This window comes from Paralichthys olivaceus, chromosome 7 (assembly GCF_024713975.1).
Source record: "Paralichthys olivaceus isolate ysfri-2021 chromosome 7, ASM2471397v2, whole genome shotgun sequence".
Lineage (NCBI taxonomy): Eukaryota > Metazoa > Chordata > Actinopteri > Pleuronectiformes > Paralichthyidae > Paralichthys > Paralichthys olivaceus.
In genome coordinates this window covers 24,189,264-24,205,865 of record NC_091099.1, presented here as the reverse complement: position 1 = coordinate 24,205,865, position 16,602 = coordinate 24,189,264, and the positions used below count along the sequence as shown (strand labels likewise).

The 16,602-nt window shown below is 42.2% G+C and overlaps 1 protein-coding gene across 1 annotated transcript in view; it reads left to right on the top strand.

Moving 5' to 3' along the window:
- The first annotated feature begins 301 nt into the window (after positions 1 to 301).
- The window catches only part of met (MET proto-oncogene, receptor tyrosine kinase), a 73,937-nt gene continuing 57,636 nt past the window's right edge, over positions 302 to 16,602 (top strand). The window contains exons 1-2 of the mRNA XM_020079462.2: positions 302 to 560; positions 1,981 to 3,178. Of these exons, the coding sequence (XP_019935021.2) occupies positions 1,982 to 3,178 (1,197 nt within the window). The 5' untranslated portion in view covers positions 302 to 560; position 1,981. The remainder of the gene's footprint in view (positions 561 to 1,980; positions 3,179 to 16,602) is intronic.

Sequence of the window (16,602 nt, the reverse complement as noted above, 5' to 3'; positions counted from 1 at the left end):
ATCAGAATGCGTAACAATGACAGGAAGCACTCATCAGTAAGTGTCTGGCTGATGATGGAACGGATCCAGTTGTAATTGGTGGTTTTGCGCTACATCATAATACTGAGGAGAGCTCATAATTTATTGTTCTCTCGGTTTTTCCTGTCTCACCTGAGCTCCACGGGATGAAGAGCCCCGGCGTGGCAGCACCTGGACGCGTCACGCAGTTTGGAGAGGAGGAGGAGAAGGAGGAGGAGGCGGAGGCGGAGCTTTTACGCACAGCCAGAGGAGCAGAGAGACGGCGCGCAGCGTGTTTCTGCTGGATGCGTTCATTCAGTCTGAGGGGCTCCTCACTGAGTTCAGCTGGAGAACAACGGAGAAGATTTGGTAAACAAACTGAGTCAGACTTAGTTTTAAAATATTGCCAACAGGAGTGTTTTTCTCTGAGTTATTCCAGAATATAGAGGAGTAGAGGGAAACATCTCCCAGCGATTAGTTCGGACTTGATGTGAAAGTCAAAAAAGTCCCAGTGGAATATGATTTAAACCAAGGGGACACACATCTCTGCTGCTCGCTAACAGGTGAGTTCTTCATCTTCTAGTTTCTCGACTCTTCATTGTTTTTATTTATTTCCAGAGATGTTCACTGACTCTACAACTTCTCCCCTGATTGAGAGAAGTTTTAATCACAGGCAGCCTGGTCTCCAATGTTGTTGCTGGCTCCTCACACCATGTTACCAACTTCCCATGTGTGTGTTTTCTGTGACTCTTCGTCATGAGTCACTTTCCTCTCAAATTCAAAACAGTTGCACAGTTTGCCATCGTCTTTTGTCCTTTTTGTGAGAGCAGCCGTTGTGTTTGGTGCAGGTGCGCAATAATGCCCCCCCCCCCATATCCTCATAATGTGAGAAAAACAACCTTATACTCATCTCAACCCCTTAATAAACCAAAGTGCCTTCTAATACTGTACCACTCTATTTATCTTTACTTTCTACTTTTACCCTCTTGTGTTATCGTGATATGTTGTGCTCCAAACTTTAACAGGAGTTTATCTACTGGTCTGTCTTTACCTCCTCCTCTGGATATTATGTGGTGGTATGACAAACTCAGCTGTCTCCCTGAGACTTATGAAACAAATGAGCTGCCAGCAGTGAGACGTCACTCATTAATCAGTGAAAATACTAACCCGGTGGGTATGAGTGTAAAATCAAGTCGGCTCTGCTGCATGGTTTTCATTGTTTTGGTTCCATATTTAGTTTGAGGGTTGTGTTAAAACCACATCCAGATAGAGAGCATGCAAATGCACATTTTGCAAATGCTTTGGTGTTGCTCTCCCCCTCTCCCCCTCTCCCTCACACCCTCTCCACTAAAAGCATCTCCCAGTGGATTGCCATTTAGTGGCTGTGGTTATTTATCATTTCGCGGGACGGTCCCCCTTATCCTTCTCCCTCCCACCTCTTTTGTTTTAATTGAGTTTATCTCCGCTCCCTTGGGCTTTTGCTGTCTAAACTTAGGGCCCAGGGTTGCGTCGCCCTGCAGAGCGGGCTGCTCCCCGGGTGATTCACTGCTCTGCCTTCTGCAGTGGTCACTCGGCCAGAGCTGAGCACCACACAAGTACTCACCCAAGTCTGCCTGCTTGGTTTTTCTCGGGTCAGTGGATTCAGATGCAAAAGCGCTGATGATTAGGAGCATGATATAAAAGGCGTGTGTCACCACACAGACTGCAGTTAATTCAGTATGACTGGTTTCACTGCTTGTGGTATAGTGAGTAAACCCTGGTTTTACACGCTGACACAGTTCTATTCAGGAGCATAAAAGGGGATATTGATGCCCCTCTTGTTTCTTTTCAGTCTTCCCGATTCACTCTTTTTTCTCACATTCCCACTCCAGAACAATTGAGGCCACCTATTAAGAGATATCTCTGATGAATGTTTTGAGGTCTTTGTGTTCTAGCTGGGATGCTTTACCAACTCATTTCTCATGTCTCTTATTTCTGGAACAGGATGAATCGCAGCTTGCTTCATGCTGTCATGCTGCTGTGGGCCCTGTGCCCCAGCACACAGGGCCAGTGTGATAAATCATCAGACACCAACAAACTCAACCTCTCAGTCAGCTATGAGCTCCCAACTTTCACTGCAGACTTCCCCATCCAGAACATGGTGATGCTGGATGGGATCATCTACGTCGGGGCTGTGAACCGAATCTATGCCCTGGCCCCAAACCTCACCAAGCTCTCGGAGTACCACACTGGGCCACTGCTTGCCAATGAGACATGCGGCCACAAACTGACCGGCACAGAGACCAACGGCAGGGTGGACAACCACAACATCGCCTTGGTGGTGGAGAACATTTACGACAAAGGTTTGTACAGCTGCGGCTCTGCAGACAATGGAGTTTGCCGTCGTCATGTCCTGGATGATGACATCCCTAAAACTGTAGACGAACAGGTCTACTGCTTTGCTGACAAGGTGAGGCAAGGCAAGGGTCAACCCAGCGACTCGGACGTTGTGGTCAGCCCTTCAGGCTCTCAGGTGCTCAATGTGGAGAGCAACGTCATCAAGTTTTTTGTTGGGAACTCTGAGATCCCTGGCTTAGAAAAAGTACCTGGCAGTGCAATACATCCCCACACCATTTCTCTGCGGAAGATGAAGACAAGCCAAAATGGCTTCACCTTCTTCTCTAACCACTCATACATGGACCTGATTCCGTCTCTGCTTGGAAACTACTACTTGCGCTACGTTTACTCGTTCCACAGTGGACCTTTCGCCTATTTCCTGACTGTGCAGCGGGTGAGCAGGGACTCTCAGGCCTACCACACACGCATTGTCCGCATGTGCTCCTCAGATCTCGCGATCCGCCGCTATGTGGAGATGCCCCTCGAATGCATCAGCACCGATAAGAGGCGGCGACGCTCCCCGGAAGATGTGAAGGTATTCAACATCCTGCAGGCAGCTCACGTCACCAAGGTGGGCAATGACGTTGAACTACAGAAGCAGCTGAAAGTGGAAGAGGGCGAAGACGTTCTGTTTGCTGCCTTCGCACGAGGAAAACCAAACTCTCCAGAGCCGACTCCAAACTCAGCCGTTTGCATCATCTCCCTGAAACACATCAACACTATGTTCAAGATGTACATGCAGAAGTGCAACACCGTAGACCCCTATCACTTCACTGGATCTGACAAGCGGTCCTGCTACAATGTGGTAAGAGCTGGGTGGGGGCTGGCTGGGGGCTGGGGGTGAATGTGCAGGGGAAGCCATTGTAGAACTCCCACTTTGCATTTGTTTTTTCGAGAGAAATGCAAATTTAGTTCTTTTCTCAACTGTCAAAACATGCATTGAACTCCCAAACCCAGAAAGATGAAAAGAAGACCTTTTTCCTTCACTTCTCTATTTTTCTACTCCAATGTTTTGTGATTTTCATACATTTTATAGCAAAAAATAACCAAACTATTTCAAAAATGGGGCTTAGCTGGTTTAAAATGTCTCATTGCACACTGAATGAGTCCACATTTTATTGATTCAGTTTGAGGGTGAATAAACTGGAGTGACTGCTGTTTTGTGTATTAGCAAACTGTACAATGGCTTCTGCTGTATGTGTATATAATGTCATTCAAGTTATGCACTTATTAACAATGCATCTAACATGAAGTGAATTAGTGGCAGATCAGCAATCCTCGTCCGAGCATCATCGCGATCTTTTAGTCTCGTCTGTTTTTATCCTGTACAGCCACAGAACTCTGCTCAGGTTGGTTTGTTTGCTGTCTCTGACTGGGTGGTCTAAGGTCCAGCCAGTCACTGAGTCTACTGTGTCCTTGTTGAAGTGTCCTTGAGCAAGACACTGAAGCATGACCTCCTCCTAACTTGTTCCCCTGACCTCTGAACCTTCTAGTTAGTATCTTACATGCATGACTGCCTCACAGGAACATGTTATTTTACCATGCCCTCTTTGAAAACCTCTTTTATGGTTATGGATTTATTACTGGATCTACACAGTGAACAAGACATTTCTCATTGTTATGGCTCTGTACTCCATCATATTGGAATTTAAATGACATGATGACTGTGAGGTTAAAGTGCTGACTCTCAGCTTTTATTTCAAGTCATTCACATCTGCTCTGGGTGAACATTGTAGAAGTCATAGACAGTTTTTAAATGCTGAGACAGATTTAGGACAAAATGTCGGGAAACCAAGACATTTTTACGGACAAACATTTAAATGTTCTTCACGAGCCAATTCAGTTATCTGACCTCAGTCTAAGTGATCATGTGTGTCACTGACTGAAGAGAAGATACCTGGAAACAATCACAGAGTAACAAAGATAACGCAAAATCTACAGGAAGGATTACCATCATCCGCGGTTGAAGGATGTGGTATGGGTCAGTTGAATCAAGAAATTTCGTTTTTACTTTTTCACATTGAAATAGGCTATTTTTTTGAGATTTCACTGATTTCCCTGTGAATGTTCCATAGATCTTGATGAAAGAAATCAGGCACGTTTAGGGGGATTTCCACGAGTGTGTGTGTAATTTTGTACGGCTCAATTGATCTTAAGGGGACTGTATGTGGCCTTGTATATGCGCTCCTGAGGTCTAGTTTAATACATTGTATCCCCTCTAAAACAAGGGGCTTATTATATAATGGAGCTGCAATCCCTTCACTGCCATGATGCAGAGGTAAACACACTCAAACTTTAGCTAAAAATCAGCTGTTTATCCTTGTACTGATGCGTCAATTCATTTGCATTGCACTGTGAGTCCCCCTCTGCATGCTGCTGTAAGCCAGTTGTTACCTGGTGACTCGCACACTCCCCTCCAATCCATCAACATTGACCCAATCAATCGGCTGAATCACCCGATCAATAGTGACATGAATTTAACTGCAGACCAGCCTGTCCAAGGTTCTGTCAATACGTGCACTAGTGCTTCCCTCTCTGTGACTTCATCTTTACATAAGCTCAGCATCAGTCACTACAGTATATCACCAGTCAGCCAGTGGATTACCATCGTCTCCTGGACATATTATACACTGGATTGCCTGTCAAAGGGAAAGCATACACAGGAGTAACACTAGAGTCGTATGCAAACACCCAGTGCACTCCTGAGGAAGACATCAGTCAAAACAGTGTGTGTGTGTGTCACTATGCAGGATACTTTTTCTGTATTGTATTGTACTTTACACATTGCTGCATGTGCTTCCAGAGCGGAAACATTTATTGCAAGCCACAACCGTGCTCCATAGCACTGTGGGTAGAAAGAAATGTTACATTGGTTGTACCAGTGGTTTTGCATATTTTATAGTATGTATTACACATTGTGGACACACTGCCTCACAGCTTACCATTGGACAAACTAAGGTGCTTTTGGATAGTTCAGTTAATTTTATTTTTATTTTACTACAAACGTCCATAGCTTTCCATTCAGTTTTGTATTGTATAAAAAATACCCATTATAGTGAACATCAGGTCTGCTTACAGATGTTTTCTTGTGAACTACAACAGTTATTTTTGTGTTCAGTTTTCATTTCCACTGTTTGTATCCTCAAGGCCCCCAAAAAAGTGTTTAATACACTGACTTTCATGTAAAACATTTGAAAACCTACATTTTCTTTGAATATTTTGAAAGTTGCATTGTGCATCTGAGTGGCTCCGGTCACCATTTTCTGTCAAAACTCAAGCAAGCCCAAGAGAAAAACTAACCGAGTCTGATCAGAAACCAACGGACAGTTTGCATTCTTTGTCGAAGCCCAGTCCAAAGTTTTCACGGATGAATGGCACATGCACTGTAAAAAAAACTCCACCCAAGCCCAGATATCATTTTAAGTTTTTGTGCCCACAATCCAACATGCTTGGGTTGAGTATCCACTATTGTGCCTCTCCATATCGATCATGATTAGTTTTCTTTCCTGGTGCATACCTCCACTACACATCCATAAGTGGAATTCATACTACCAGATACGAAATAAACAAGGATCGGTCGAGTAAAACATTTCTCCATCGCTCTCCTCTTCAAAAACTCCAGAGGGTACCTTCAACTTATATTAAAGTTTGATTGATGTTTGAGGGTAAATGGAGATTTGAAGACATTAGTCCAATCACACTGCAGTAATGAGAATCAACAACATTAATGCGTGATGTGATGTTCACAGTGATGACTTGCATAACATAAACTTGGCGGTGGTATATTCTCACTGAGTGCCAGGCTTTTCTAATTTTCTTACTGAACTAGAAACCACTGGCTTTGCAAAGATTATACAAATCTAAAACTGTATAGCATGCATTCCAAATTGGTTGGCAAAAGTGTAAATGCTGTGTGTTTGAGGAGCTCTAACCTGCAAACATATCGGTCCTTTAAGTTTGGCGATAAGGCACAACCTGCAGTGGAGAGCTTATACAGACACACGTGAAGAGTGACCGGTGGCTAAGCTCTTACAACAGATTCAAACCAGCTTAATAAATACATGCAGAAGTGGATGTTTGGGTACATCAGCATGGCCCTTACTGCTATCAGCAGTGGAGATCCACTGGGGACAGTGAGGAATGTTTGGAGCCGCGGCGTTCGAGGGGCAGCACATATCTGACTCTCAGCGAGCCGTGATGAATGGCTCGGGGATAACAGGGCATCAGCAGCTGGGCGGAAGATGATCCGCCCGACCCACTGTGGCAGCCTGCCACGCTGGCGAGACCTCCTTCCCACTCCCCTCGACTTCCACCTGTTACCAGCACCTGTGGGAAAGTGGAAGTCACATCAGTAACGCCAAGAAGCTTTTTGCTGCGTCGATGTCGAGCTATCGACTTTCTGAAGTGTCAGATGTTGATCAGATTGTATCATGAGGTCATTTTACAGAAGTCTGAGGTCTAACCCATGGCCTGTTCACACAGTGATGCATTACATACGAAAAACCTTTCTCACCTCCACACATCTCAGTGCACAAATGCAACACTTATTTTGTCAGGAAATATGAGGAGGAAAGAAAGAGGGAAAACAGTTCCGCGTTGGATGACCACAGAACAAACCACAGCCTCTGGGTTCTGGCGTCTTTGATGAACAGATGTGAAGCATTTGCTGTGATATAACACTTAACAGTGAGCAAATTTTGTGGTGCTTTGGAATGTGCAAATGTCAGAAGCAGTCGTCCTCTGTAAACTCATAACTCGCACACAGAGCCTGTTGAGCTACTGTGCACGGGAATCAAAGCAGAAATCACCCTGCTGCACATCAACTGTGCAAAACGCTCCTTCACCTCCATCTCATGACAGTGACTGTCGTGTTGAGAATGTACTGTTCCTTCGTTAGACATTCTTTCCTGGTAACTCACTTGATTATGGGTCAGAGTTATGACAGTTATGTCCGTTCTGCTGGAGGTGAAGAAGCATCTGTGTCTCTATAGTTAAGATTCAGAACTTTATATTTCTAACTCCAGCATCACATTTTGATATATCTGCAAACAGTGTGATTTACAGATATGCTGACCTCGTTCACTCACAGCTGCATGACTGTCCACACTTGGATTGTCCCAAAACCACAACACAGATTTATTTTCTCTGCAGGCATCAGCAGAGACAAACCCCCCACCCCCCAAAAAAATCTGCTCCCCTCCATAATGTTTTTCTTTTTCCATCCTTCCATCTGCAAACACGCAGACGCAGCAGGTCAAGTGCCGAATCGCTGCAGCCAAAAGGGCTTTTATCTCAACTGCAGCTTGGGAGCCGTTTCCCAATTTCTCTTTTTATTGCAAGCAGTCTTAGTTGTTACATCTTGTCCTCGGCTGGCAGGTTAGAAAAACAACCATTGAACAACTGCTCATTAGAAGCTTTGAGAGTTGAACGCACTAATCATAACACTGCTTAATAGTTTTATGACTTGTATCAGTAGCATATGGCGGATAGACTCTGTGTTATCATGAGGATTGGGAGAGATAGACGTGGCCATATAACCATAAAAGTTGTATATTTTCAGATGAGGCAGACTTCAGCACGCAGGAGGTTCCATTTTGTCATTTGCTCTGTCAGTGGATGAGCTTGAAAGCTCAGCGTAAGTGTATGTTTGAAGATTTTAAGAGGCGGCTGTCAGCGCAGACATGCCTCCTCACTCCACTTCAGGCAGCAGGATTTGATAAACGTCGTAATGAAGAGTGCCTCTGTTCTCAGCTGTCTGAGCGATGGTGCAAATCTGTTGTTCGTATTGTCTCTGCAGGGCTGTTTCTGTCCTCAGGCTGCTCTCAGTTACACCCTGAAATTAATGAAAGCATTCGTTTTTCATGATGAGGTGTTTAGCACAATGACTTTTGAGAGTTTTTTTTAATCAAGCTACTTTTTTTGGTATCAGTTTAAAACATTTTTATATTGTTGTTGATCACCACTGTGCTTCCCAGAAAGTTAATTGACTATGTATTTGATTTGAGCAGATATCAAATGTCAAAAGGAAATTCTTAAACACTGTCCAAATCCTCTTAACATGCCGTTAGCCACCAATAGATACATTTGTCAAAAAGAGAAACCTGTGGTAGTTGTCTGTCCCTTAGCGACTGTGTGAACCCTGCATGTGCTCTCACTGCACGTGACCCAGTCTTCAGCTGGAGAGACATACACCACTGAAGCAGAGACGTTAGTCAGAAGTTAGCGAGCGAGGCACAGAAAAGTCGGCTTCATTTCAGAGGTGTGCATCTATTTTCTATATTACTGCACGTTTATAATTTATTTTTATTAAGAAGTATTACAGACTTTAGCTGTTATTACAATTGTGCCGAAATTTACAAAATAAGGTTAGTCTATGAAGTTGGTCAGTGCTCTCCAGACTGATTTGACATTCATTCAGTTTAGACTTGTGTGCTGCACCTAAGGCTTAAAAGGACGATGCGTCATAATCTGCGGTGAGGAACTTCTGACTGCAGGAATGTGTGTGTGTGTGTGTGTCCGCTCGTCTGTTACTCTTCACACATGATAACCACATACATTTATTTATTAATCAGTGATGTTCTGTCACTTTAACCCTGATGTCCTGACTGTACGGGTCATGTAATTCTCTTGTCCCATGAACTCTAGAGAATCAAACAAACACAAAGTAAACATCAGTCCTGTAAGTGTTCTTGTGATCAGTGCTGGTGTTTGTTGTTAAAATGAAATGTGAGAGCAGGTCAGAGGAGTGAGGAGGAAACAGACTCTGACACAGAACGACCGGACCTTTAATGAGCGTCTGTCCTGAAGCAGCGGTGGTTCAAATTATGCAGCAGCAGGACATCGCTAAGACAATAAACATAGGGGAAAACATGAATTGATTATGTTCGGTCTCTGCATTGATGCAGTGTCGTGCATGTCTGCTCGACTCTGTCGCTCTTCACACACAAAGTGACATCACGTCGATGATGGTGTGAGATCATGCATCTGTATCGTTCTGGTCACTATATCCCTGATGTCCTGGCTGTGCACGTCCTGTCTTACATTGTGTGTAGCAGATGGACTGACACGAAATGTTGGTCTTTTTTTAAATCATTTTGGGGGAAATGTGTGCAAATTCTAGGATGAATCAAAAGTATTGTATGATATTAAAATGGTATTGTACTGATACATAATAAAACAATTATTAAATTAGTTTTTTTTCTCCAGCAGCTCAGTCAAAAAGGACAAATGGGCAGTTGCATGCGTTCATGTGTTTTTCGGGGCATAGCTTTGACGGGAAGGCAGATTGGAGGGTGTGGGATTTATCCGCTGCATATTTTTTAAGTGTAGCCTGCCTAAACTTGTTAGCCTTTCAAGGATTACCAACCCTAGCTTTAAATGGCCACTCTCATACTGTGACTCTCATCGTTTGTAAGCATGATGCCAAAGCTTGAACAGAGAAAAGACTGAATGTGATTAACAGACATTCTCTGCATTTCAGATTTGTCAAAAAACTATTGATCCAAAGCCCAGAGTGTTTCTGCTGCCTGACAGCGTTGCTTTAAAAAAAGACATGTAAGGTCATTTTTCTGGGTATAGTAGAATGTAAAGACACAGCAGGATTTGGTGCATCCCCAGCATGCCTGGCATCTATTCCCAAGTCTATAGCGGGTGCAGCGACATTTGAGACTAAAAATAAAGAACAGCCACATTCGAGGTCAAAATTATCATCGGATTACCATTGATTCGCGAGAACCCACCAAATGCTGATTGCTTTTAAATTGAATCTTCGGCCTGATTGATTATAGTGCGCCTAATATAATTCCAGGCGGGAGACGCTTTTGACCGACAGTCATTTTAATTAGCCAGTCCATTTTAATGAACACACTTTAAATGCTGGCTTTGAAAAAAGCAGCAACAGAGGCCCTTTGATTCAACGTTACTCTCTCAAGGAATGCCTAATGATGGATTATGAAATAGAGGAGATCCAGTTATTTGACTTTTAATGTACTATAAATCAGCCTGTGCCTGTCAGTTGTTGGCAACTGGAAGAGATGCAGTAACATTTCATTTGTGCGTCAGACGTAGAAGGAGGAGTAGAAGAAGAAAACAACTACTGCTTGTTCAGTCATCTTCCGTCTATCTGTGAATCTGTACATCTGAGTTGTCTCCCTTTTTTCTAGATGGAAGGATTTTTGTTTTCCTGTTTTCAAAGTGAGGGTCTGATGATGGCGGGTGCAGACTGTAAAGCCCTCTGGGTTCAATTCTGGGCCGCTTACATAAAACAGTTTGACAAAAGAGAGGTGCCAGTTTGTTTACAGAAGACTTCATGCTCCCGCCAGCGTTCTGTCACAAAACAAGTTAGGACTTTTTTATTTGTGGGAGTTAATTTGAATTAAAAAAAACATTTTACACAATAACCCCATGCTGATTTACAGTGCCTGCTTATCTGCTTCTTGAGTTCTAATTTTAATCAACTTAACTTTTCCTAAAGGTCTAAAGGGGATATAGCTTCAGATTTCTGTGAAAAAAGTTGCATGTTGCGGCTGAACACCCCTCACCTCACCCTCTCCTTCCAAACATGAAAAAGAACCTGTGGTAGCTTTAATTGTCATAAAAACTCAAAAGGTGTTAAGTTTGTCCAGTCTGGACTAATGTAAAAAACATGGCGTCCTCCGTAGAGAGGGTCCCCTCAATGTAAATATAAAGTATTTAAATATAAAGGGCCTTTTCTGGGGTAAAGAAAACTACAATTCATACAATTTAGATGAAACAAACTAGTGAAAACATCATGAGGATTATTCTACATTAAATTTCTGTCAATAGATCCCTTTCACCTAAATCTTACACACTGGACCTTTACGAGGAGGAGAGAAACAGAAAGATAGTAAAAAGACAAGAGATAGTCAGCATGATAAAAACATGAGACCAGTTATCATTTCCAGAAAATACCACACAGGAACAAACTGTCTTTTCTTCAATCTCACTACATCTGCTTCTAATCTACATTTCACTGTGAGTTTGAACATGAAACCCTCATATGAAATGTTACATAGTTGTATAGTATCTGAGTGTGAAGCCGTTTGCAGCAGCTATTGTAAAACTGAAGTGTTAAATTCTACAACCAGTAGTCGTCCTGCTGGACTTGATAACTGATCGATCAGTCCGCAGCCCCTGATATTTTCCCTGTAGTTTTCCCACATGACAGTTTCAGATGACTCGACCCACAGCAGTCAGACAAACGATGTACTGATTGTCTCTAGGTAGGGTGGTGATGATTCAGTGGGTTCTGCTGTAGAAGTCATGGTGTATGAGTGTCACATGCCCGAGCCTGCTCATGCCATCACTGAGCTGGTATTTGTTCGCTTGAACTCTCCCTGTGCTCTGCTGGCGCTTCTGCATGTAAAATCTTTGCCATCGACATGGAGTAGTTTTCTATAACGACCTGGTTTATAAAGGTGCTGCGGAGCCAATCTAACAAAGATTTGTGAGATGGATTATCAGACGCCACTTTTATGTTTTTGTTTTGGCCCTGTGACCTTCTCATCTCGTTCTGAATGTCGTGTCTCAACATTAGCTAATCAACTTCATGACCCAGTTGGAGCTTGCATGATAAAATACAGGATATAATCACTTAGCACTATTGGCAGCATGAAAACACATTACCTCTCAGTGGAAAAATACTGCTTTCTCCACTGCCTATCAACTATTTTCCATGTCACTCCCAGGACATACAGATAGGTATTTATAAAGTAGACAGAAGTAAGATTACAGTATGTAGAAAAAAGTACATAAAACAGTACGTGACAAAAAACCTGTAAAAATAATTGAATGGTCGCAAAGAAAAAGATTAGTTTTACGAAACTTTGTCACATATGATTTTTTAGAAACTTTTCACTTCAGAAATTACGAATCTTCATGTAAAGAAGTGTGTTTTTGAGAGGTATAGTAAAAGCCCCTGATTTATGCATTATTTACATTGTTATCTCTATGTATATGTGATGAGAATCGGCACCACTACCCTTTACAGGGTGTTTTTGTTTTGTTTTACCCCAGATGTCATAGATTTTGTTACACATGCCTAAGCGTGTTCGTGCCCTTGCTAAGCCGGGTGCACTGAACAGCAATGCACGTAGCTGACAGGCGGGTCTTCCACCACGAACGTGAATAAACAGAAGAAGGAAAATATTATGTTCCTGTCCTGTCCTGTCCCTCTTCATAAGCCTTGGTTATTTATGTGTGTGCGCGTGTGTGTGCGTGCACGCGTGTGTGTGTGCGTGCGTGGGTTCTTTTGAAATATTTGACTGCGACAAAGGAAAATTCATCAGAAAGGAGAGTCACTTCACACAAATGTCAGATTACCTTCTAACTTTTATGTGAAATGTTCTGACGTTCGTAAATGTGAAATCTAAGATTATGCAGCTCAGAGGATTATCTTCAAATTTGTCACAAAGTCCACAGATGTTTCATAGGAAAAATGATGAGATGATGACATCACCGTGACATCATATTGTTCTGCAAAAACACTTAATGTCAGGAGCGGAAGAGTGAAGATGTGACTGCATTTCCTGAATCTTGACTGGTTAGTGGTGCTGTAAAAACACAAAATAAGAGCAAATTAAATCCACTTGATTATAATCACCAAATGATCACAGTCTGCCTCTTGTTGCATCTGAGTTTACAATACAGAGGAGTCTTGTACACAGGTCCACAGTGTTTCTCCCACTGGAACAGCCAGAAAAGTGTGGGACTCTAAATGAAATGAAATATGTTGGTTGTTTTCATTCACTTTGGCGCCTCTATTGACGGTGGTGGTCCCAGCGTCCCCTGGTCTGGCCAGCATGTGCATTTGCTTTGGAAGGAGTGCAAAAAAGACACACAGCTGTTTGCAAGTTGCATAGCGATGAGCTAATGTATCATTTGTTGCTGTATCATTGATAACTGTTATTTGACCACTTTATAATAAATCGTTTCGTCTGAAGCATCCACAGAAATTGAGGATAGTTTATAGATGAAGCCCATTTTCTCCCGGATTGTCTCATTTGCTGTCGTAGGTCACAAAGAGGCAGCAATATTAAAATGAGAGAGACCACAACCAGTTAAAAAGTCCATGTAAGTTAGTTTAAAATAGTCAAATAAACAAATAATTTAAAATTAGTCAAATTAGATATGTTAATATTTTAAGACTGAAACCTGAAACCAGACAGAGTGAGACTATGAATCCATCTCGGACGCACCTAGTGGGATGAGTGATGATGATGGTTTCTCACCTGTTGGTTCCCTGAGTAACCCCAATACCACTGAATGAATAATCTGCTATTGGTTTTGCTTGCTGTTGATGGAATTTTAAATGGTTTAAAAACAATGTGATACACCTTTGATATAATTTTTTTAATTAATTTTAAAGATTCTTTATTTAAGATATGGGTTCTTTATAAAAAAATATGACTTTTACATGTTAATGAAATTAAAGAATGAATTAACATTTTCTTAGTAATTTCTTGCATAGAAATTACTAATAATAATTAGCTTGACATGCATAAAGCAATGTGATTTAGATTTTCTTCATCCCAGATTATTATTATCTGATGTGGTTAGAAAACATCTTAAGGATTTAATGTTTAAAACCGATATCAGAATATGTCACAGTCAAAATCAAAGTCAAAATTGCAAAAAATATCCCAAATTACCCGAATTCGCCCTAAATAGTTTGATGATCAGTTCACGTGCCCTCACTCAGCACAGTCAGACTGCCCATTCAATGATGTGTTCTTCAGTGAGAGCTGGCAGCTGTGTGCCCTCCACTCCTCCTCTCTCAGGTGGGCTGTTGCGTCACCCGGCAGCCGTGTCCAGGCAGGTCTCTTTGCGTGAGGAGAGAGTTGGTCAGCACCCACATCCAGCTGCACAGCACATCAAGAAACTCAAAGCACAATAGCATGGACTGGATCTTTTGCCTTTGTACCATGAAGTCGATGCCAAACAAGTAACTACTGGTTGAAGTGTGCTACCATGGATAATCAGGATCACCTTTCAGATTTAGTCATGATATAGTTCTTTAATAGCAGAATAAAAACTGTCATGCAAAGACTGCAGCGAGATCGTTTGAAGATCTCGTCAGTTGTATCCGGTCAATGTCTGCAGGTATTTACTGGCCATTTCCAACCTTATTTTACATCCACTCAAAGTGTGTTTAGTTTTGAATCTGCAGAGTTAATCATTACTCCAGGAGTCTGCTTTTCTTGTTTTGCTGGAGAGATGGAAGTGTGTGTGTAAATCCTTTTGCATGCAGGCTTTTGTATGCACATCTTATCTTTGTTCCCTAGATAAAGAGCTGAGCAGTAAATATACAAACCGTCAGTGCCTGCAAGCTGTCTTCCAATAAGCAGGTTGGGAAATTACCAAAAACCAACAGGAGCCTAATGCAGTAAAATTTGGACCGTGGCTGATATTTACCACTTTCTCAGACAAACGACCATAACTTGTTGTGTTTCACTTCTGTTTATTTCTAATTTGTTACTTGTTCCGTTTCTTAAATGTGAGATTCTGAAGCTTTTATCCTTTTTATATCACTGGATAGTGAATACCTATTCTGTTAATGGTGTTAGTGGGACAACACGATTGTCAGGAGTGATTTTTCTTTTTTCCACAATTTTTGATGCTTTATAGACTAATAGAATAAACATTTATCGAAACAAACCATTGGTAGCAACTCTTCAAGAGGTGTAATAGTAGGTAGAATATTGACTGCCCTTTACCTGACCTCCTTGTTAACTAAACACGTTCAAACCCCACCTAATTATGGCCTCTAATGAAATTCAAACATGAGGCGAACTAGAGGAAACATTTTAGACCTTGTACCACTACATCTGTGCTGCTAGTCAAGAGAGGATGCTGATGGAGACAAAGATGCCTGTTCTACAACAAGTTTTAAGACGTCAACCTCTGCGAGGTTCAAACAGAGTAATATTTACTATACTACTGCTATACTGCAAATACTATACCACATGTCACTGTTTTGTGGTGATAATGTATCTCGAGATGTGAAATAAAGTTTCCCAGACTGGAGTTGTCTTAATAGAAAGCTCTGCAGAGGGTTGCGCAGTCAGCACGAATGCTCAAAGTGGAACAACCCTGAATAGGGAAAGAAGAAGGTTTTATACAGTCAGGTAAAAGGGGAACATAAGAGATAACTGTTTCTAAGTAATAGCATGAAAAACTGAAACCACCTGTAATCTAATTAAAACAGGAAGCACTCTGCTCTTGCTACTGACAGATCCTCTTATGCGAGCACAATTCTGTTTCTATATGAGTTATTGTTGAACACAGCACACGAGCATTGATCAGACATAGGAAAGAGTTAAGCAAAGTTCATATGCAAGTTTTCCATTACAGTTTATAACACACAATATTTATCCTTTTCTTGTCGGGCTGTGTTTACTGTGTCTTTCTGTTTTGACACCATCTTGAAAGTGAGATACTTTCCTGACACACCGTCCCGCAGACAGATTCATCTCTGATTGGTTTCCTTAAATGCTCTCCTGTGCAGCAGTGCCAGGAGCCGTTCATGATGCTCTGCTCCGCCGAGCTTATGAGTCAAGGCCCCCCCAAGCTATTTCCTAATCAGCGGCATGCCTCCCACTCTTCTATTTCACCACATGGTGATATCCTGCTTTATACTGAAATGAGGCGTGTGGATGCTTATCTGTCAGCCCTCGTGCTAGAAATGAAGTATCAAAAGCAATCTCCCATTCTGCTCACTGCCATCCTGAGGAGCAGCCTCACCTTGACCCCAGATCACTCTCATTTCCTTGGCTCTAGATCCTTTGAGCTCTGGTCATAGTGTCTGAGTCCGGCCCTTTGAAACGCTCATAATCACAAAGTTCAGTAGAGCAGCAAATGATCCCAGCAGGCCTGTGGCTTTAGACGCTAGAAAGGCAGAAATGAAAGCTTACCTCAGCCTCATATTTCACAAGCTTCAGTAACTGTAGCAGCGAGTACATAAAAAAGTCAACGCGTTAAAAAACACATGGGCAAAAACATCTGACCAGTCCATTCTGTAGAGTGTTTGTTAACTCTGTAATTATGAGTTAATCCAAAGTGTTTTTAACAAGATAATTAAACAGGAGAAAAGAATCAATGGCAGTTTCTTTCTCAGGACTTTGACATGTGGGGAGGACGAACCACCAGCCCTCTAATTCATGTAGAGGAAACCACCATCACCTCCATCATCAGCCTTATGCACAGTCAAAA